Genomic DNA, 24,449 nt, shown 5'->3' with positions numbered 1-24,449 from the left:
TCAACTTAACAATCCCACTGTAAATATATTAACTTTATCTTCAAGCAGTCCAAAATCGCGCCTTTGTGTATCTCTATAAAAACGTTTGAAGTGGCTTTTTTTGTAACCGGACTTGAAACACTTCAAATCTTAGGAGCCGGCTCGACCGAGTCATTTAAAGCATTTCTCATGATTTATTTTTCAATAATTACACGAAATATTTAATAATTAAAAGGGAAATAACGAAATTATGGGCATGGATGACAGATGTTAAAATCCAAAATAGCAAGATGGCCGTTCAACGTTAAAAATTAAACTTTAGACTTTAGTAGACTTTACTGATATTATTGCAACAACAAAACTAGGAATTACTGGTTCCTTAAAATTTGAAAACTGTAAGTTTGAAAATTGTCATTTTACTGTAACTGCAGCAAGAGAAAATAAATGCGCTTATGTCCGATTTTTTTGTGATCCGCTTGAAGATAAAATAGTACGTCTCATTCCGAGTAGAAGGTCATTTTGTGCTTCGCCCAGTTGTCGACCTCGACTTCGTCTCGGTCTGCAATCTTCTACTCTTCTACTCTTAATGATATAATCCAATACATTCGGTTGTGCTTTTACTCCCAAGGGATTAAAGGTGCTACTTTCTCTCTCTTTTGAAGCACTAAAATAACACTTTATACAAATGGCACAAGAAATTAGGCACGACTGTTCCGTAATAGCTATTTATGCACCAAGGGCGTTACAACGATGATTACCTACGCCCGGAGAACGATGAATCGAGCTCGAGGGCTTTAGCCCGAGAGATGGATATCGTTCGATGGGCGTAAACATTCGGTGAGGCTCGTCGCACGTGCTTTAAAGGCTTCTTTATAAACTTTTATCATAATATACTATTAAATGGCACTTATGCATCGTTATATTTTTCAGAAATAAATTAAATCTGAATCTGATGGATTTGTTTTTATATGAATTTAACGTAAACTATTAGCACAATTTGAAGAAAATACGGAAACTTTGAACAAAGTAACACCAGCTTATATTAAGAAAAGATTTAACATCAAATTTCCTGAGACAACAATGGATTTAAAATGAAAATCTGGTACTTGATGTTTTTAATTTACCTTAGAGATCTGGATTTTCTCCAGTTAAAAATTTCCATACGTCAAGATCAAGTTATAGGTAATACTAAAATATGGATAGTTTCTCCATTGCTGAAATTCCGGAAAAATTGCAGTGTTTGAATCTATTTGGAATCAGTTTATGCTGTTCAGAGTTTTATTTAATTATTCGTTCAATGTAGCAATTTTATGAGCTATCGATTTTTGTTGCTAATAGTGCAGTTGGCTCATTAGTCGCATTGCCATCTAAAAATAGAATAGAATATAAAAAAATGATTGGAGAGTGGCCTGCATTGTCTGCTTCGCGAGCATAGATCCTTTCTACAATATTTTCCATGACAACTCTTAACACATCTCGCTCGCCTTTTATTTTCCAATACTACGAAACGACGCAGTTTAGTAGAAATTGACATCTCTGACACCCACCAAGCATATGTGTGACACTTCAACGTTTCAACGTTCCTCCAAATATTTTCAAGGAGTTCAAGTCGAGGCTGCAAGAAGGCCAATAATTCGCATCGCTATGATTGTGATTCAGCCATCTTTTAAAGAAAGCACCGCGATGCGTAGTCTTCTTAGATGGCGACACAATTTGGAGAAACCATGGCCAAATCTATTAAACTCGTACTAACGTCGTACGGGAGTTTCATTCAACATGGCAAGTTGATTCTATCGGGTGTTTTTTTTTTTTATTTCACCTCAAAGTTGGCGTTGAAGAGTCGATTGTGGACGGACCACTCGTCAGTGTGCAGAGTAATAACACAAACGGCGCAAAAAGTAAGGTTAGCTTTAAACAGCTGATTCGTGATCTGTAATCCCTGGTGGGTTCACAATCGACTCTTCAACGCCTACTTTGAGGTGAAAAAAACACACGATACCTATGAAGTATGGCTGTTAAGGATGCTTCGTTGAAATTATTTTAAATTTTAAATTCTTAATTTAGACAACCTATAAGAACCAGTACAGTAGTGTGAATTGCTTTTATCAGATTGCACATTCGGTAATGAAGAATGAATCGTCAAAATTCGAGTGCAAATATCACAAAAAGGTCTCACAACAACACCATTTGCGAAGATAAGTGTGTAGTCATGCACGACAACGTAGAGCTCCTACTTCAAAATTACTATGACTAGTTTTTGGAGACGATCTACGTAACTATCGACAATATGACAACAAACAATGTTACATAAAGCGTTTAGAAACAATCCGACCAGCAGTGATTCCCAGCATCAGGAAATTAAAGAAATAAAACGAATCTGAGAAAAATTTATTCACCACATACTGGAAAGAAGAAGTCATGAAATAATAGACGAGAACGAGTGTTTCATGTTGTCGTTGGTATCATCATTTAAAAAACTCAATGATGAACAAAAATTACACGTGAAAATGAAGCACTCCAACCTAGTTTTCGCGCTGTAAAATACCACTTCCGTACTCTAATATAAATTACTACCGTGAGATCGAAAAAAAAAATAGAGTTGGTTGCGACCAAAAATTTCAGTTGGCAATTCGTTAAAATTTCAAATTATCAGATGTCAGTCTTAAAAGTTAGGTTAGTAGTGATTTTGAAAACGTTGAAATCTTGATTTTCATAAAGAAGTGAATTTTGTGTGACCTGTCGCCCTGTCGGTTGTAAAAGAATTCCCTTACGTACAGTTGGCTTCAAAAAAACGGGAATTGAAATTTGACCTAATGTGAATTGGAAATTTAATTTGTCAATTTATGTCAATTTTTGTCCGTTTGACAGTAGTATTTCTGACACATAAGTGCAGTTTTTTAATCTAAACTCTAAAACGCCGTTTCAAACTATAAAAATTTAATAAAATCTGACAGAACTTTTTCTGACAGTTCACCCTTTTTTTGAAGCCAACCGTACCTAGTTCAATGAAACAATGAGACTTAAAACTTTATTCAACGATGAGCACAGCGTCGTTCTGTGTTCTGTGGTGAAGAACGTGAGGACTCATTGTTTACAGAGAGGTTATGTTCTTGGGGGCTCTGTTCTATTGTCAATTTCTGAAGTTAAAAAGACAAAAATCTAAAATGACTGCAATACGATCGAATTTTGGTAAATATAAAAACAAATATTGTTTCCAAGATGAAGATTATCTTTATTACTCAAACATTGCGCTAATTGATCATACATGAGGAGCTCCAATTGTATTCTTACAAAAACTAGAGTAAATGTACGAAATGTCTGCCTTCAGCTTCCAAACATAATGTTACTCTTCACTTCATGTTTTCAAATGACCTTCGCAAAGTCGGGCTTCGGGCATCAATTAAATTGGTTATCAGTAATTACTTGCATTAATTTGGGAATTGTACCAGGCCTGTTTTTGAACACGTTGTTTATCAGGTATGGAAAAACAAAATAATCAAGGCAAGTTGTTGGCAAGTGCCTTGAAAGTCCGGAAACTTTTGTTGAAATTCCTCAAAAACTCGAGGTGTCGAACAGGACCATTCGCCGTTTCTGAAGTAACACTGCACAATGAAAATTTTTTGCTCTAAAGTAAACATATTGTAATAGCAAATTTTAATAGTCAATAATTAATAATGACAGTTACAATGAAATCTGATGACATTTAAATAAAATTTTTACGTGTTGCCAACTGAAGCGTATTAATCACGGCCCTTCTTTTTATTTTCAATCGCACTGTATTTCTTATCAGTTTGCAAACTAAATGTTACAAATAGATATTTTTGTATTAAGGGCGTGAAGGAGGCGATTTTGGTCCGCGGCGGAATTATAAGCACGAGGCATGAAGGGCCGAGGGATTATAAGACGCCAAAGGGCCAAAATCGCCGTTCACGCCCGAAATGCAAACATAATTTTTTGTAAAATAAATGACATGATTTGTTCTCAAAAATCAAGAGTTATGTTGTTGGTTGCCAATGTGATGCAACAAATAAAATAGCTATTAAAATTAGTTCTTTTAGACCTTAGGGCGCAAAAGGCATTATTTACGCCCGCAAATTACTGTATAAATGACTTCATTTTGATGCGTATCATCTAGATCTGAAGATTAACGAATTAAGCATACTTAGCGTGCTACTCTGTTGTTGTTCCATGAGAATCCGCGAGGTATAATTTTAACAGGAGAGACAATTAAAATATTTGTATGACCACATAGTTCGGATCTCAAATTCTCTTAATGCCGCGTCATGTTCAAACATTTATTTATTTAGCTTATTCACTTATAAATCAGTCAAAGTTTAATTTACTGGCAGCAAATCAAATTTCATTTCGTCAAAGCTTAAATCAAACATCCAGCAAAGCCCAATTACTAGTTAAATAAGCGAAGTGTGTTCAATGGTTTCATTAAAAAACTCTTCCGATGGTGCGGGTTCTCGTGGTTCTCGTGGAATACAACACAACGTGGTATCAACAGGTTTTCTTTTTTCACATTTTTTTTTTTTAAATATCAAGGTGCACAGTGCAAGTGGCACAGACACGTTTGGTCTTTCCAACTTATATTAATGTATCTTAAGTTATACTCCGTTTCTGAGTTCGATGCCGGCAAGTCGTAAAAACGGGTCGTAAAAAATCAATGATAATAACGGCTTAACACACGCACATGCAAATTTCTTTTGTTGGGAAGATACTTGCGCTCGGCTCACGTTAACAAATTGACCATCCTCGTTCTGAAAGCTGTGTGCGGGAGTTCGAGTGAGAAAAAACATGATGTTTGGAAGATGCCAGGTAAGGGACAGTATTTTAGAGCAGGAAATCCAAAAAGTTGAATTGTAATATTTTAATACATAGGCTGTTTATAATGAATGACTTATTCGTGTAATGTTTTAGACGCACTGGAATCTGTCGGTCATTCGGTCGTTTTATGGCTTAGCGGCATCGGGCTTAGAAACAGAGTATACTCGTTTTCATCTCGCATCACAGAGTTTTATATGTGAACCAGGCCTCGTCAATTATCCTCCTCTCAAGGCCAAAAGACACGAGAGAGAATTCTTGCATGAAGAATACACAACCCCTGATAGAACTGTGGGGAATTCATGTCTGTTCTGGTAGGCAAAATCAATTGGAGTAAGAGAACCAAATTAACCTGTATTTCTCACAAAGAATAATCTTGCTTAAATAAACAATGGTCGTTCGAATAAAATACCAGTTTAAAATTTTTTGAATGCAATTAGATGCATTATTTTATTTTACAAGACTTTATATAGAGATTTCGCAGAAGTAGCCACAAGTCCGCCATTGTCGTTCGATATGACCAGACTAAGCACTATGAAGTCGCTCCCTACAGAGGTAAACTTTTAAAAGTCATTTCTTTTCTACAACTTCTTCAATTTTAGAAGATGCAGATCAGTGTTTGTATAACTATTTTTGTAAATACGGTTACCACAAAATTACAAAGAGATTTTTTTTCTGCATATTTTGCCACTCTATTTTCTATCTTCTGCAAGTATATTACTTAATCGTCAACTTCAGTCAAAGATTGAGAATGACATATTTCAGCGTGATGATGCTTCTTCTTTACGTAGGTATGCTCAAGACGTCGCGACACAATTAATTTTTTTTTTTTTCAATACGAAGATGATATGCGTAACGATTTACTTAACTACGTTGGAGAAAACTTACGAAAAGTTAAACGGCTGGTTTCACAGTATTTCTTGGTCCATCGATAGTGGTGGTATCAAAGCAAAGCAAATTATCTTAGACAGATCGACTAGGAACAACAGGATTTATTACGCTCTGTTGGTATTGACCCTTATCATATTTATTGTCAATTTCCCAATGAGGACAAATGAAAATGAATTGTATCTATGTGTTGAAGTTTTTGAGAATATTTTTGGTAACTGGTCAAAAATCCCATCCTTCATTTATTTTTTGCGCGATTGTACTCTATTTGGTTGTTTACCACGTCTGTTTCCAAGATGGTAAGCTCTGTTTACTCGATGCTAACGATAAACTCGAAAGTAAGTAATTTTTGGTGTTCTAGAACGGTAAGTAAAGTTTATTCAAAATTAATCGATTATTATAATAATTTTTATGTAGACAGAAGTTGAAGACAAGATGTGGGAGCACTTTCTGGAAACTCAAAGCTCTTGTAGTCGGCTTTCCTTGGCGCTGCAATGAAATAGCATTAGCAAACTTGCCGCGACATTGGCATTGTCAAAATGTTCATACCCCAGATTTTCCTTGTCTTCTTGATTTCATATTGAGTTCGCTGGTTTCGAAAATTCTTGATTTATGTAGACAGAAGTTGAAGACAAGATGTTAGCACTTTCTGGAAACTCACACGGCTCTTGTGGTCGGCATTCCTTGCCGCTGCAATGAAATAATATTAGCGAACTTGCCGCGACATTATCAAAATTTTCATAGATACCACAAATTTTCCTTGTCTTCTTAATTACACGTTGAGGTCGTTAGTTTCAAAAATTCTTTATTTGTGATGCACCCCACATTCTAAGTTTCTTCTACAATATTCACTTCGTTTTCGGAATCACTAATATCACTCATTTTACTGCTTGTTTTTCAACACAACTGGCGACATTTGCGCACAAAAACTGCAATGGCGGTAGTTGTTTGCAGATTGCCTTAGAAACGCGATACAAAAATCGACATTGTGGCAACACGATGTGAAGGGCGTCGTATCGCATTGCATTCTAGTTAGGAATGTTTTGTAATAAATATTCAATCGCGCAAAAAATCTCATAAGCATGACGAACGTTAATGACAATAGACAGACAATATTGGAGTCGTCGCAAGCTCCTCCTCCAAACAATTGTCTTCGATCCGTACATTGTCATTACCGTTCTTTATACTTAATATACTATTGCGACAATGACATATCTGGTTTATGCAAATTTTAGGCAACCATTTATGTTATTGTATGCCATACTTCAAATGCACATACAGATTTTTCTTCTCATCGAGCACATTCTGCACATTTCGGACAATTTTATAGACACAAGAAATGGAAATATAATAATTGATGATGTTTTATATCAAGATAAAATCAAGGAGAGATTATGTTTATTCAGTCAACAGCACCTCGAGATCCAAAGGTAGGTATTTAAATACAATCGTCGGAATTGAACAATAAAATCCTATTTTACAGGTTCGTCAAACATCTTTGTGAGGTAGTGCAATCGGCAATGCCTTATTTGGTGATAATTGCTGGAATTGTCAACATCAGTTTATTTTTCTTTATTTTAAATGTAATTGAGGCACTCGGTAATTACCAGCTTATTTTCGTTTTTATTTTAGAATATTTCCACCATGAGCCAGATTTTCATTATTCGTATAACTTTGTTTTGGATCGACACAATTTTTATTTTGGCGACTTTTTGCAGAGCCCGTCAAGATTTTAATTGAAGAGGTATTTAATAACTTTGTCTAAAGAAGGTTAAAACAGTGTCGTTATTGTAGAAGGGAAAAATTTTTGATGCTCTGGGTACTTGTCCATGGTACAGTTGGAATGCGAAAAATAAAAGTACACTTTTAATTTTTATGGCAACAGGCTGTATCTGTACATACATATAATCTTGTCAAAAATAAATTACTCCCTATGATTTAGGGATACTCCTTACTAGGTTGCCATAAATTTGGTTAGGTTGGAGGCTATGTGGTTTCTGGTGACAAACAAAAGGTGTCGTAACAGTAAGGCAGCGAATTCCTTGTAATAGTTGCATATGGCTCTATTTCTCGCTAAGTGATGGATGTTTTTTCGTTTCATAAGTAATTTTGGTTTCTGGCGGCATATTTAGTTGAACATAATCTCTCAATTCATAGCAACCCACCTTAAGCATTCAAAATTATTTTTGAAAATTCTAGTTGCACACAACATGAAAAACGTTATTTCCCAAAAAGTTCGAATTCTAGGGAATAATTTATTTTTGACACGAGAGTACATGTTATTCACCGTAGGCCCGGTTGCACAGGATTATTCTAAATGACTGTAGTCGAAGTAGGCGTGAAAACTGAATGTAAAATTTATGGTTGCCGCTCCACAGAAAAAAAATCAAAATGATGTGAATAAGTGAGTACACACCGTTCACACACGGGAGTTAAATTAAATGCAAAACAACTCAATATTTCTGGATTCAATCGTTAATTTAACAAAAATAAATAAAAATCTCATCACCGCACTTTTCACCTAAAAAATGACAGTGACAGCGACAAAACTGACAGTTCACATGAAAGCGGCAAAAATGTAATAACGTGGGCATGGCTTACTTCGACTACAATCATTTAGAATAACCCTGTATAAAGCTAGTAGTACACTCTTCAACATGCTTTATTTTCAACAATTTTAACCTTAGAACCTAGACATTTTTATAAGAGTGTCTAGGGATTGGAATCTACCACCGGTTAAAGTTTGTATGATACTATATGAAACACCTTGTATGAGTTTTTTAACATTATTTTCACGTGTAACGACACTCATGGAGTTTCGGCCGTTGCTCCCGACTCACCCTGTTTATATGAGGGTCCGTAAAAAACACTATACACTATACCTACTTAATACTCCAATTTGAATTCAAATTGCCGCCGCCGAAACAAACTAAAAGGCACTAGAAAAAAAAAGCGACGACGTACGAATACCATCGAGAAGTTCCGACCGCGAGGAGTGGGGCCATTTTTGTTTTGTTTCCTGTTTGAAAAGTAGATGCTGTCTACGTCTAGCACTAGCTCTCTCGACTTTCAGCTCGCGAACTGAACGGTTGTGTTTTTCTGATGAGTTGCTTTAGTTGTAAATTGAGTGTTTTGCTTGTACGATTCTCCTGACGTTCATTTTGTGTATCGTCAAAATCGAATAGAACCGCGAGATATCCACGAATCGCGCATAGCATACGTGTTTGTCGCGTATAAGTGTAATATCACGTGTGACGCTAACGGGTTGCGCTGTTTAATCCAGGCAGTATTGTCATAACTACAGCACGTGGTCCACAGGTATGTTTTTGTCTTTGTTTATTCCGATAACGCACTCGTATTAGTTTTTCGCCATTTTGTATAAAATCACAACAGGGGGTTTAAAGTGTTTTGGTAATTGTTCACTTTAACTACTTCTGCAATTTTCGCGTTTTTTCTGGCTAGACAGCCTCAGGGCGTCCTCCTAGATCGTGTCCCACCATTCAAACCTTGTGCAAATGCCTTTTTTTCTCTCTTGTTGTGTTTCAAGGTCGCGTCAAGGTCGCGCCAAGTCTTAGTATAACTAAAGGGTAAGGAAAGGACCAGAATTTTTTGCTCGCGACAGTGCATGGTGTAAACTTTATTTCGTGTTCATGGTTTTTCTACTGCTAATTTCAAAATTATTTTTCGCACACTTGTAGCTTACTTATTTTTCACAAGTTCTGATAATTTTTTAAAAATATTATTACATTTTGAATTCCATTAATTGCTGCCCATAAATTCACCTTTTGGGGTCACACTATGTAAATCCCTATGGTTCATCGATAAAAAACTCACTGTAGATCGGTCTAACCTCGCAAACGCCCCTGTTATTTCGACATAATATTCGACAACCACTTGTCATAAAATGTTCTTGTTCTTGCGCACGCACTGTAGAGGGTGCAAATCTCTCGATATACGTAGTAGGTATATATGATCGAAGGTGCAAATTATTTCGACAGTAAAGTCCATTCATTTTGTATTGAACTTTTCAAGGTCAAATAATTTTATTTTTTGGCTTTGTAATTATGTTTTGTAAATAATGACATGCAGGTAAACACCGTAAACGTTGAATTGAGCATTGCTAAATCACATTATGTCGGTTAGATGCATGTCACTATTTACAAAACATAATTAGAGCCAAAATTTAAATTATTTGACCTTGAAAAGTTCAATACAAAATGAATGGACTTTAGATAAGTTTTAATTTGTTAAGTTGGTGTTGGCGGTCGCCCGCGCCCGGTCGGTCAAGCACATGGCATCGTGCACATGGCCAATGGCCTTGACCGTAGTTGTTTTGATTGAGTGTAGAAGTTTTAAGAGAACCCGTAAGTTTTTTCTTTAAATTTATATTTATCATTGTTATATAATGGCACTAGTTACATATGTTTCTCTTCTTATGGAGAAAATGTATCTTATGTATCGATAATGAACATAAAGCAAGTAGTGCACTTCGGTGGTGCTAATTTTAAGGTTATGTTTACGTAAGTTCTTTTTACGGTACAAAATTGATATATTTGTTCAACTTATTTACTTGTTAACTTATTCTCATGTGTTTTACAGAAGAAACTGTGCGAACCGACGGCGCGTTGTGTCGTTATGAGGTGACTGAAACAACCAGTTAATCACCAGCCAATGGTAAGTTTTTAAACTAGATTAGTACTTGTATGTTTGCTTTTTCATAGTGTCACAAAAATATTCGATAAATGGATAGGTAATTAGGTACTCAAGTTATCATAGCTCCTTGCAATAATAGAATGATGAGTTGTCTGAATTATTAGTTGCACAATGTTGGTCTAAAAAGAGTACACCAGGAGATTTTTTTAAGACTGACCATAATGGGCTATGTTTAGTTTTAAAAAACACAGGTCAATGCATGTATGTAATCCTGTAACCAAGGTAACATAATGCACTTATTCCATGGCAATCAGAGCATTAGAAATGTGCGTGATATTTCCAATGCAACACATGATAGCAGTGGCGTACTGAGCAGGGTTTCGTGGAACACGGGTCCGGGCCCCGAGGGGGCCCGCACGGGCCCTTCCCGTTGTCCAATTACAAATTACAAAGTCTGAAATTAAATTTTTTATATTAGCTGTTAAGATTATGTTATGACTAAAAAATTGTTTTTCGAAGAATTCACACTCCGATTTTCTGTATATGTAGTTAGTACGTTTATTTAGCCCTACCATACAAGTATACAGACATTTTAAAAACACTAACAAAAATAATTTTAACTTCAAAATTAAAAGCCGAAGTTGATGAAGCTAAAGATTAAAAAAAAAAACATTGGAAACGTATGAAACGGTATTTTCAAATTTCACAAATGCGTATCAACAAATGAAAGAACTTCGCACGCAATTTATTGAATTAAACAATACAGCTAAAACGTTAGCTGTAAAGTGGGGGTCATCTATAAGATATATACTAAAAAGAGCTTCTCGACCAAAATTTTTTTTGACGAATCTCGTAATTCTCACCAAATTAAAACAGACGAAGATTTTTTTAGGATTAATGTTTTTTTAAGGACAGAACAAATTTTAAATACTCAAATTTTATTAAATACATCAGACGATCAACTACATGTTGCCACGATGGAAGGCGGGCGCGTTAAGGGCTCAGTACGCCACTGCATGATAGACCAATTGCATCAATCGGAACAATTTTTAACATTATTTCAAAATTTTTCGTGTTCGTGTATAGTTGGCTGCATAGCAACTCACAATGCATTGATATGTGCTTTTTAAAACAACATAGAGAATAAGTATGGACTATGTTCGGTGTTAAAAAAATGGGTAATTGTTCACTTTAACTACTTCTGGAATTTTCGCGTTTTTTCTAGCGTCCTCCTAGATCGTTTCCCACCATTCAGACCTTGTGCAAATGCCCTTTTTTCTCTCTTGTTGTGTTTCAAAGTCGCGCCAATGTCTTAGTATAACTAAAGGGTAAGGAACATTCATTTGCACAAGGTTTGAGTGGTGGGAAACTATGTAGGAAGACGCCCTGAGGCTGTCTAGCCAGAAAAAACGCGAAAATTCCAGAAGTAGTTGTTAAAGTGAACAATGACCAAAAAATGTCCCGGTATGTAATAGATCAGTCCGTTAATTTTTATCACTTGTTTGAAGAATTTTAGTTTTTGCTGCCCTGCATTAATGTAATGTGAGATACTCCAATTTGAATTTCAAACAGAAGGAAAGATTTATCTACTAAATGTCATTAGCCGAATGTGGAAAACATGCTCTTAATAATGTCGAGCGATCAAATTAATTGGTAATCGAGTCATCCATGGATTTAAATCCGTATGTCTTTTGCGATTGATATGTCGAGATCTAACCTGTGTTTCCAGCTGTGTTTATTGGAGCGTGGAGTTCAAGTAACGACATACGATATCGGATTCATGGATAACTCGATTACAAATTAATTTGATCGCTCTTTACTTAAATACGGAATAAAATAAGTAACATTCAGTGAAAATATGCTATATGTCTCTATGATACTAAATATTTAGATGATCTGTCATGACAATACAGCCTGTAATCAAAATATAAGGAAATATTTAAACACGTACACTTCTGTGCAATAAAATTAAGCACAGCAAATATTTTATAGTTTAAACGGGACAGGACGAAATTCCTAGCAACAAAAAAGTTTGTTTTTTAAGAATGTCAGAATGCCGCGTCGTTTAGACAACAATTAAAAAATGTTTTCAAATGTTTTATACAACTAAAATACTGTGAAAATTAGTCATAAGACTTGTGCTTAATTTTATTGCACAGAAGTGTAGAATGGCGGACAAAAAATTTCGTCCACAACTGTCATTCCACTCACGGATGCTGTAAAGCAGCCTTTAGGAACGAATAACCTCACTCCACACGTTGACACATCACAATCAAATTGGGCCGTATCACGACACCGTTATTAAAGTTGCCGTCAACTAGAGTCGTGATTAAAGTAAACATAAAACGATATAGACTTATGCAATCATAATCTGCTAGAAAGAGATGAATTCGTCACCAAGGTAATTAGAGTCATGACTAAATTTAATAAGGGTGTCGTGATAGGGCCCATTGTGTTCATGTTCTTATGGATGACAGTAATAAATTTCAAATTTTAATTTGCAAACGTCAATCATAATGACAATAAAGGTTAATGTACTCCCAATTTTTGTGAAATGACAGGAAAAGACTGGACGAAATTTTTTGGCCGGAATAGTAAGTACTGCAAACTCCCGCGTCAATGGAAAAATTTGCGTTTTTGAAAAACGAAAGAATGTTACCGATTTTTTTTCATTGTCAAAACGTTGTCATGTTGGTATGAGACAAACAGTGATTTTCATGATAATACGATCGGTCACACTGATTGTCATTGAGCCTGCGCCCCGACGAACGAGAGTTAATTTCAAATCTGAAAAAGATTTTTCCAGATTCCTCATTAAATTTGTTTTGAAAATAAATTCACGGAAGAAAGGTACGGGAAGTGACGTGAACATAACCTCAACTATGATTTAGGGTAAAATTATTATACAGCTGGTCCATATGTGCACATTTTAGGGTGGTACAGAATGTTTTTTTTTTAAATTTTGACCTTGACAATTTTTTATTAAAAAATCACTTTACCTGAACAAATGACATGGCATGACGCGCCACTGTCATAGTAGAAATCATAACAGCAATAGTAAAGAAAAAACAAACTCGGTTTTTACGCGCACACTTTTTGTGACATAAAAGGATCTTATCGGACGTTGGGTTGGCGTAGGTCAGTTATTACTTATTATTAGTTGCAGCTCTACAAACGATGCAGTCTAGCAGTGTATTAATAATCGTGTTTTTGTTATTAAATCATCCAAAATGCCAAATTTTACAAACGTGGAATTAACGGATATGTTTTTTTGTTTTGTACAGTCGCGAGCAGTATATTTTGGTCGTCAATGTCAGTAATTGTCATTTTTTGACACTTTGTTGAGATGGGCATAATCAGGCAGGGAAATTTTTTTAATTTGTGACTCTCTAACCAAATTTTGAAGTGACATTGACGGCCAAAATTTGTTGCTCGTGACTGTAGTTCGTGCGGTCGCCTAAAAAATTTAATGTGCATCTCTGCTCAAAAATGCCTTTTGCCTCGCTTGGCTGCGCCTCGGTCAGAAAACTTAAAGTCGTACGAAAAGGATGCACTTTTTGGCCTTGATGCCCAAATAACTATTATCGTCTTGTATAACAAATAAATATTTTTCCAAGGGTTGATCTATGCAGAATCTTGCGATTACAATATCTTGTAATAAACTATTTGAGATCTGCAAAAGTGTTTAATTTTTGCAATCACTAAAAACATAAAAAGCGTACTTAGTAACACAAGTGTGAGGACACGAACGAATAAAACTCATAACTGCCAGGACTCGATAATAATTGATAAAGTAGTCGCCTGTCAAGCACTGGACTCAAGTCGCGGGCCTAATTGTTTGTGTCACACCTTTTTTGTTTGTTTTTTGTGATACATAGCAAAAACGAACTCCCAAATCAAAACTTTTACGCTAGGAATGAAACACAGTTGCTACAGTTTAATCCCTTTTCTTTTCAGTTAAAGTTAAAATGAATTTCGAAGAAATTAATTACGCAAACGCGACGAAAGACTCGAAATCATATAGTCGAGAAGAGGTCCTCACTATCGTCTCACACATACAAGCCACGACTTCGGATTACTTGATTCGGACCTACTTTAAAATTTTCCGAATCGACGAAGGTCCCGTTTACGATAAGTTTAAAAGACGCTTCAACAACATCGTTTTCAATAATTTCACGGAAATTTTTTCGCGCCTGACGGAGACGATTTTCGCTCGAAGAGCTCTCGATCTGGTTCGGAGAGACCTGATTGACACTAGATTCGTTTCGTGTATTGTTCCCAATAATCTAGAATATGATTCTTACCCCATTTTCATTCAGTATTTCGATCCGAAGAGAGGTATCGAACATTGCCTATTGCAGTACACATCGACCCCATCAGCATTATCTACGATTTTGAGCGAACATAATGTGGTGGAAAAGATTGTGGGGTACTGTGGGGACTACTCTTGTCCTGATCCGGGAACCAAGAGCTATACAGACGACCACTTCACTAGTTTGCGTATTTTGAGCGGAAACAGGAGCAGAAATTTGCCATATTCGGATGGATTCGTTGACCATTTGTTCGACTTTCTGCTGGACTACTTGCCGTTGAATGTGTCTACAGCTTTAGACAAGTTGGGACAGACTTTGATAAAAACTAGAGGGGTTTCACAGTTTGGTCGAGATCTGGTTGCAAAATACAAAGAGTGGATGAAGAGCGACGAACATATTCTACTGAGCGACTACGCAACATTTGTGGTGGAGAACTTTGACGCTGTCAACACTTATCTCTTGCCATTTCAACAACTTTCGTTTTCTATTGGATCACTCTTTTCGAGTGTGTATCATCGATTTATGTTAGTTTTTATGCAAGAAATATTTCACAAAGTGAACGCAGTTAAGCTGAACGAAAATTGTGCAGTCTTGTATTATTTCAATTTGCTGAAAATATTAAGTATATTTAAGTCTTACGAAGACGCCAATGATACACCTACCAAAGCTTGGACTTATTTCTACAGCACCCTCGAATATTTGACGGCAAAAGAGCAAATTCATCCTGTCGAAGATGTCACAAAAGTGGACAAAATCATAGAAGACATCACAATAGATACAGATCTTTGCTACGCGAGAGCCATAAAATATCTCGAGCCTCTTTTGGAACAGTTCGAAAATTTTGACAACTTCGCTTGGATTCTTCTAACAAATTCCAACATTGATGAAGTTGAAGTTCACCAAAGCTACCACGTGATCAAAGATATCAACTGTAGTAACTGTGATCATTTGATGGATGAGATTAATCACGTTAAGATAGTTTTGGCGAAGTTACCGCTGCTAGAAATTGACAGTGTTGTAACTAAATGGGTGATGATTTTGAACGAGTGTCGCCAACTCTCGAAAATTGTAGAAATATTGGAATATGCATTTTCGTTGCCGGCTTCGTGTAATGTGATAAGTGAAATTCGAACTGACAATGAATTTAAACGCATCGAAAGCATGATTAGGATGAACATGAAACGCGTAAGTTCTGAAGAAGTGGTTGACTGTGTTGGTGAGTTTTTTGGAGAATATTTGGAGGAAGCTGAGGAGATTATCAAAAAGAATCGGATTTTGTTATTACTGGATTAAAAATTCAGCATTTATTTGTAGTTTTTTGTTCTTTTTCCGTTATAAGTGTACAGATTTTGAGAATTGCCAATTGTTTGTTGTTTGCGTTAAGTATTATTTGTTGGACAATGGCGATTAATAAATTTTGATCGTCTACGTCATTTTAAAATTTCGTCATATTGTCATTGATTAAAATTTTCCCTGCTTAAATGTTAATCCCCCATATGACATTTATATTTTTTTTTCTTTTTCTTCGTATTCTTTTCCCTTCAAAATCCTACTTCTATTTTCATTTCCACGTTTTCATGTCTATTCTTTCGTTTTTCCGGGTTCCATTTCCATTCCTTATTGTCAACGATCAGTTTTCTGTAGTCTATCTTTACCTACTGTCTTTCCCTTCATTTCTTTCTCCTTTGCAGCCGTTTTTATTGTGTTCTGTTTTTCTCTTTCCTCTCTAGATCAGTCTCATGTACCTATTAAAAAAAAATGTGCAACGGTACGCGAAACGAGCATTTTTCGTACGTAAAACAGGTCGCGAAATCCAATTTCGCGTCCGTTGGTCTTAACGAGGGCCGTTAAAGTAAAGTTTATTTAATAACAAAACAATTAAGAGTTGGGATGCGGTTCTGCGATGTTTTCACCAGTCAAGTCTTCTTGGTAAGAGATCGAGACACAGACTCAAGATATATGTATATGTCATGTTCAGGACATTTGTGTAAAAATGGTATTTGAAATGTTTGCACACAAAATTAGATACAATTTTGATCTTAATAATTTTTCATTGCAAAGTGTGGGGAGAAAATGTGTAAGAACTTGTGTGCATAAACAAAATAATACCACAAACTTTGTACGGGGTTTCAGCAGGAAGTTGGAGTTATCTGTCCGACATTTTATAAGCATATGCTCATCAAGAGTATCATCCATGTGAGTAGGTAATTAATTCGTGACGAAATTTTTTGCAATTACCCACCAACTTCAAAATTGTTTTGGCCACATACCCAGTCATGTAGCCATGTATCATTAAAGTGTGTGTGTTGCATAATCCAATGGTAATATATGTATCTTCAGACAGTTCTCCATATATAAAATATCGTAAACTGCAAAGAGCTCCTTCACTTACATCCTTCTCACAATTGGCACCAATTGAATGAGCTGCCATGAAATTATTCAAAATAAGAGTTTTGAATGCAGCTTTAAAATGTGTACAAGTGGGATTTATATTACGGGCACCATGTGAACGTATCATACTGAAAATGTTTTCAAGTGGATTTTGGTTCAAACTGCTAGGTAGCAGAAATTCAAAATCCACAGAGCTTGCAATTTTCTCTATAAAAGTTTCAAATTCTTTAGAGCTAATATTAAAATTTGTAATGGAGGGTGGAACAAACTCCCTTTTCTCATTTGAAAATTTGACTGTTCTTAAAGCATTAATGGCTTCATTCCAACAATCCATGTTAACCCGTGTTCACACTTACCGCACGTCGCAGCGGTTTGTTGTCTTTGGGATGAATTGATGAACCATTAACACTATCAAAAAGTTTATCGACGAAAAGTATAAAATTGGCTGTTCCGATGGCTTCATTTGGTAACACGTTATTGCCTGTAACAAAAATATGATATATGAAAGAATATTTTATACATTAAAATTAAATTTACCATATTTAATCAATCCTCTCATTGTTGATTGAACTCGATGTGAAAAAATTTGTGCTGCATGTTTCACCTTCATCTTGATTTAGCTTTTGACAGCATGCTCATCTGTAAGTTTTTGCAACATGCGGAAGTCCTGCTCATCATTGTCCAATTTGTATAATTAATATTAATCCATGAGGCTACTTCTTCTCCACCTTTCCATTTAAAATGAACATTGCAATTAAGCATGTTGTTCCTAATTCCTTTCAGAAGATTAGGAAAGTCAAAACTTATTATCACCAATGAAAAACGAATAGTCATGGTCAAGACTGTTTTTCCTTCTATTCATTTTAGTTTCTTCAACCAAATAATTCACAGCTGCCTTGTTGTCTCGGTCACATACTGTACTATCAACAATGCTGTTGATATCTGTGATTATGTCTTTGATATTTTTCGCTATTTCTTTCTTTTTCATCCCATTTTGGATAAAAAAATAGGCCACTGGCTGCACTTTTTACATATACCGACAACCATAAACACCATTACATGGTCGGCAATTCGTTGCACAGAACTACAAGAGGTACATTGAAATCCACCAATGGCACCTTTAAATTTATTGTAAGAAAGTGCTGGTTGCCGGCTCATCTCATCAAATAGCAAAATACAGTGGTAATCTCGTGGACTCAACTTTTTCACACTTTCCTGCATGCATCGAAAGATGAGCTTACTAATTCCGGATTCAAAAGGCACCTTCTTCAGAAGCGCAATTAAAGTTTTTCTTGATGGGAGTGCAAACATTTTTCGTAACAAACGATAAGCCGTAGGACTTTGTTTTAACAAAGACAACGCCAATAATTTATCTTCTGTACTGAATCGACGACCTCTTGCCCTTTTGCCTTGTTGAGTAAGTTGTGACTGCAGAAATCTAAATGTGGCATTGTTTATTTTGTTTTGAAACAATTCTAAATCTTCTGCTTTTTTGGTGAGCGTTTCCAACTTTTTCTTGTACGATTTTGTTTCTTGATCCAACTTCCTTCCGATATCCCTAAATTCATTAGCAATTTGATATAATTTACTCGCTTTAGGAGTTAATTGTGCTGTTTTCAAGCAGTAAATTTCCTTCGTAATGTCTTCTTTCAGTTTTGACGTTGATTTCTTCTTTATCACATTAATGGACCCCTTAACTGTTAAACTGCCATCTGTGTGTTCACGGCTTGCCATTTCTACATCTGATGCTGGAATATCAAATGTATATATTAATGTTGTGATAACCCAAGTATCGCCAGTTTGCCGCCAAAATTTAAATATTTGAAATTTCAAATTAAACCCGCGAAATTGAACAAAGTGGCCATGTCGTGATCGTCATCGAATCGGTAGGACCCGTGGAGGGAGAAAAGACTGGAGATGGCATTTCCTATGCTTCCCATGTTAAAAATCCGAACCCTCTAAAAGCACGTGCAACAACCTTTTATGACCCAGTCCACAATGCGCTAGATAAAGAAGCACAATACGCCTGGAAGGAAGGCGAAGGAAGCCATTGGCCTAGCGTCTATATTCAGAAACCTTTTATGACTCTGTAGTTTTCGCGGGCCGGTACACTTATTTGAATTAGTGCCATCTCCAGTCTTTTCTCCCTCCACGGTAGGACCCCTACGTTGTGTGTTTTGTACAAAATGGAGGCAGACTAGCTCGGGATGCAAATGGCGGACCTGCAGGTTGGACAACTTCGAAATAAAAAGGCAGAACCCAGCAAACACAGTCACGTGAAATTCACGTCAAATTTTAGTTAATTTTATCACCTTAGTAACGTCAAAAATCACGTTAACGTTACGTAAAAATGACGGCAAAAAGTCACAGACCAGAGACGTCATAATGCGACGTGAGAATGACGTCTACAAATGACGTTTCCAAAACGTCATATTGCGACGTAAGAATGACGTCTTCAGATAACGTTTCAAAAACGTAATTATTTTGTGTATTATTGACGTACTTTGTGAATATTTCTGGGTAAAAAAAATTTTAAAATATGCATAAAATATTTTATTTTATAAACATAATACAAATTTATATATAATGTATTCCAACTTTAAAAAAACGATGCTTGGCCATGACAATCTGACAGATTTCATCCTGTATATCTGAATAAAAGTTTGGTTAGGAATTTTGAAAATTTTGAAGGCACAGTGTTGCCATACTTAGGTTCCGCTTTTTTGCGAATCGATTGAAACTTTTAAAAAATGGTTCCACTTTTCTAATTTTCCTCTTTTTGTAGTTCTAGTATCCTCCAGACCCTTTTTTGTAATTATGCAATATATAACAGATCTTCCCATCTATAAATTAGTTATACAGTTCAGGATTTCATCGAATACAAATTCATTGTTCTCACATTGAAGATATCCATCAATCAGTTAATAATCGCATCATTACTTAGATCGGGCCTATCTCGTTTAAAATGTGTCTAGCCCTTCAACACACCATGTTTTGTCTCTACAAACACAACTTTTAGCATTATGTACTTGTGGTAAACCCTTTAAATTATTACTTTGTGTTGTCTAATTTAAAATAAATTGGAAAAACGTCAAAATGACATTTATTGACGACTTTATTTACTTTTTGTTTTAGAATCATCTTGCAACATAGCACTTCAAATTTAGTTACAAAAGATTTACAACCAAAATGAAATGAAATATAACTACTGCTTTCCTCAGTACTGCCAATTTAACAAAATTAAAGCATGGCAACCTATCGTTTTTTTAAAGATGGAATAGATTATATGTATATACATAAATTACATATATGAATTACTACAATAATGTATGTATTAGTGACATTGATACGAATTTATCATTAAATGGCAAAACAATACATTTAGCTGAAATATTTTCAACAGGCCATATTTTGAATTCAGGTAATAAATCTGAAACAATAAATATATCCATGTCAGAAGACTGAATTGGGTAATTATATAGTGGGCTGTAGGATGTAAACTCTTTACCTATTATCAGTACTAAGTTATTAATATCTTTCACGATATTGTGAATTTCTACAATGACTTGTCTTGATTCATGCAATAGCAATCTGCTTTAGAATGTGAATATGTATATTGAAAAAACAAGTCCTTTTTGGTGCAGTTTTTTAAATTGCTGCAAAATTTTAATTGTATTTAGTGAAGGACCATGAGTGTGTTCCAAAGTCGGACCTTTTTTTATTGTTATGAGCATGAGTGAAGTTAATTTCATGTATCCTACTATAAATTTCACGTAAGGGGTCTCGTGTTGATCGTACCAAACGTTTGATTATGCCAAGATAATTTTCGAAAGGAAAGGCGGAGAAATTGTCGAGAGCGCCATAAGTTTTTACGTCATCACTAAGGTGACAAAGGATGTGAACATTATATATGCAAAATTGAGAACCGTAAATGACTTCAGAGTGGAAAACAAAAACATTTAAGAGTTCACCAGCAAAATCGGTACCGTAATTAGAAAGATGCTTATTGAAATTAGAATTGCAATTCCGGTATGAAATAATAAAAAGTGTTCATACACTGCAAGATCTACCACATTTTTAAGGACAATTGGACCTAAATATAATAGAAACAATCTAAACTCGGTAGCTTTCCATCTGCTAATTTCAGATAGCGATCGACATTTTCTATTAAATTCCACAGGTATAAAGGGTTTCCAAGATTCTAAAACCGCAGAAATTTGTTTAATTTTTTGGGATCCTAACCTGACTTGAAGCGGCCCGGAAATCCATACATTGAGTAGCTTTCTCATGACACCAAGGCAAACGCAATGCATGTAATCTAGAGGGAAGTTTGTAACTAGACCAATAGGAAGTTCTGTTAACGGTGAAATTGTAAGATGGTGATCTTTATCTAATTGGCGTAAAAATGATTCATCAGACCTCCTAGGCTCAGAAATCGAATTTAAAATTACTCTTCCCAGAACATAACGGCCAGTAACCGTGCATTTTTCACATGAGGAATAGCCTGCATGAGATTTAATGCACTTAAGAAAAGAACGTGCTGGTACATCACAAATTATGCTGTGTATTTTTATAATATAATTTTTTTTCATACTCAAACCCATGCTCTAGCAGCTCTTTTAGTTCTTTAACAAAATCTGCTAAGTAAGCAGACAAAGGACTTGGCTTAGAGGTACCACAAAACATAGTAACAACAAAAGGCGAACTATTTACATTTTTAATTTGGCCCAAAATGGGCCAAAGTTGAATTGAGGAACTACGATACAACGGAATACCGTCTACGTTAAAAGATATCTGTAGTTCATCTAAAGTAAAAGGAGGTAATGTTTTTAAAGATTGTTTCAAACTTTCCAACAGACCAAAATATATCAACTCGCCTGTTTCCAGTTTCTGAGTGGTAGCAGATTTTGGTGTTTTTAAAAGAGTTCGACGGTCCAGGGGAAGTTCGGGATGATATGGGGATAAAATGTGCAGTAATTCGGTAACTCTTGTATGGTTTACATTAACTGCCCAATTTTGTAACTCTTGCATTAATGATGGTTTTGAATCAATTTCAGAGTTGACATTATTAGATTCCTCTTCATCAGAACTGCTTTCCCATAAAGGATAATTTTCAGCTAAATTTTCTGACTCATTTAAATTTATTGATTGAATTAAATTATTTGATCGTTGAATTTCAGTGACTATATTTGTATCAATGTTACTAGTAGTAGCAGTTTCCAATGAGTAATTATTTGGTAGATTAACGTTGTGATGAGAGCATGATGGCGTTGCCGATGTTACCTTATTTTCGGTTTCATTATTTAAAATTGCAGATTTTTGTTGGGCTATTCTGCGGTACAATTGCCTCCGTCCCAAACACACCTTACTCTGCTTCTTGTACATTGTGTCGCTTCTGTTCGAGTTTTAGTCGGTGAGGTGAATGTTTCAACCAGACTTTTATCGTGTCCTCAATCTCGTTTACAGTGGATCCATCGGAAGCCCCTCTTTGTACAGCTTCTAAAATAAGAGAAACCCGAATTTAAATTATTGTAAAATTCGAAAATAAAAATAGTGGGAAGTTTGTTGTTGAAAAGAAATAGAAATTTAAATTGCACTAACTCATCCTTAGTCTTGTTATGTCTTATAAAGACAAGCATATGAAACCTGAAGCTCATAATAAATTATTTGGAATTTCAAAAACCGTATAAGGAAAACTTTTACTAACTATGCAATTGAACAATGATTAGAATTAAGCTGCCAATATAGCATTGATTCTTTTAACTTAAAATACTTACGTATTATCACGTATTTTAAAAGCAAGCTGCTGAAAATTTTTTTTGTTCGTTTCCCGTAGAAACTATACTTGGAAGCCAGTGCGTTCGACAAGCAGTGCTTCAAAATATAATTGACCCGTGACACCAGACCTTTCCCGCCAAACGAAGAGAAGTAAGATACCTGAAATACTAATATTAAAAAACTCTGATGGAAAAAATAAGAGTTTACATACTATAGCATTTGAATTATTTTTATCTTGCAAATGCGTCTCAAGCACGGATAAATCTTCTTCATTCATTAGTGGAAGACTTACGGGGAGCTCTTCCACAGCAGAAACTGAATCTGGTTGCACATTCTTTTTGTTAAGGAGTGCCAAAATTTGTTTATTTTGCTTCTTAACAAACAATAGAACAGACAACACCTTCTCAAGAACTAAAATAAAAAGTAAAAAAAATATTATATACAATACATAATGGTAAACTTAGGGCCAGTTTATAGAAGCAAAATTAAGTTAATCGTAATTAAATGCAAGATTAACTGAACACGTGATCAGATTGAACCAATCGAAGTTTCGAATTCATGGGTTAATCGCGCATTAAAATTTAATTCGAATTAAATATTTAATTATCTTTCTATAAACTGGCCCTTAGTGCACAACTATAATTGAACTTTTTTTTTACTCAAGAAAAAAATAATAGATAGAAAATAAGAATTAAATACCTGGCACGTGATTTAATGAGGCCTGTGGTGTGGATTCTAGAATTGAAATGGGAGTGGAAGAGATAGTAGGTGTTACAGACTGTGAAGTAAAGGATGTTGATGGTTGATCAGAAACCTGCGACAACCTTTGAAATTTTGTGGATATTGATGGCGGCCGTTCTAATCGCTTTTTTGTCTGGGACTCATTAATGACGTCATCATCACTGCTGTCTGTATAGTCGTACAATCTACGAGGGGCAACACGTGATCGTTTAATTTGAAGAGAATCGTTTTCTGTGGCATCTGTTTGTATGTCTGATGTGTATTCTGCTTTTCGTATCTTTTGTTGGGCCTTAGTTAAATTATCTAAAAATTAAACTAGGTATTACCGTTTGAGCTCATGTTGTTCCCCACCTGTAGTAACTACACGGTTAGGTGGTTTTTGTAAAAATAAAATAAACAGATAAAAGGGCATAAATTAAATATTTCAACAAAACAACCCGTATTTTAATTCACGGACTTGGCAATCGTTTCAAAATTCAAAAAACAACGATCCTTCGAGAAACGAAAATTACATCGACATCCATCTAACAATTACTTTACTGATAAAAACCATAAATTGACTCCACACATACCACACTCAAAAAATACCCGAGAAATTTTGTATGTGGTCCAACTTTCAGAAGGCAGGTCGCCCTTTTTCAGTGCCTTATTGTACTGTTCTTGGGTCTTGTAAGGTGGCCAGAATACTTCCTTCTTTCGAGGAGTTCACCATGTGCAGTGAACCAATGCTACAGTACCACCGTCACTTTCCTCAAATTGCACACCTGTGAAAGCCATGTGTTTGGAAATAGGTTACAAGAAAAGCTATAAAAGAAAACCGTATTTACTAATATATATAAAATTTTCACAACCTTTACACGTATCTTCACCGAAATAAAC

The 24,449-nt window shown here is 35.4% G+C and overlaps 1 protein-coding gene and 1 long non-coding RNA gene across 3 annotated transcripts in view; one reads left to right on the top strand and one right to left on the bottom strand.

Annotated features, from left to right (window-relative positions):
* Positions 1-9,951: 9,951 nt before the first annotated feature.
* RPA2 (Replication protein A2) overlaps positions 9,952-24,449 on the top strand; it is a 50,695-nt gene continuing 36,197 nt past the window's right edge. The window contains exons 1-3 of one of the 2 annotated variants that reach the window (XM_069044906.1): positions 9,952-10,058; positions 10,294-10,368; positions 14,305-15,965. In XM_069044906.1, the coding sequence (XP_068901007.1) occupies positions 14,316-15,953 (1,638 nt within the window). In that variant the 5' untranslated portion in view covers positions 9,952-10,058; positions 10,294-10,368; positions 14,305-14,315 and the 3' untranslated portion in view covers positions 15,954-15,965. Of the gene's footprint in view, positions 10,059-10,293; positions 10,369-14,304; positions 15,966-24,449 lie in introns of those variants that run through there. The other variant, XM_069044908.1, reaches the window with a different exon arrangement.
* Positions 17,364-23,438, bottom strand: LOC138129714 (uncharacterized). Its single transcript, XR_011159354.1, has 5 exons — positions 23,041-23,438; positions 22,829-22,988; positions 22,335-22,550; positions 17,589-18,799; positions 17,364-17,532 (listed from the first exon to the last, which is right to left on the bottom strand). It is a non-coding gene; the product is annotated as an uncharacterized lncRNA (long non-coding RNA).

The sequence above is a fragment of the Tenebrio molitor genome, chromosome 4, assembly GCF_963966145.1.
Source record: "Tenebrio molitor chromosome 4, icTenMoli1.1, whole genome shotgun sequence".
Classification (NCBI taxonomy): Eukaryota; Metazoa; Arthropoda; class Insecta; order Coleoptera; family Tenebrionidae; genus Tenebrio; species Tenebrio molitor.
Note: the sequence above shows the minus strand (reverse complement) of the source record. Positions and strands in the feature narration are given on the sequence as shown.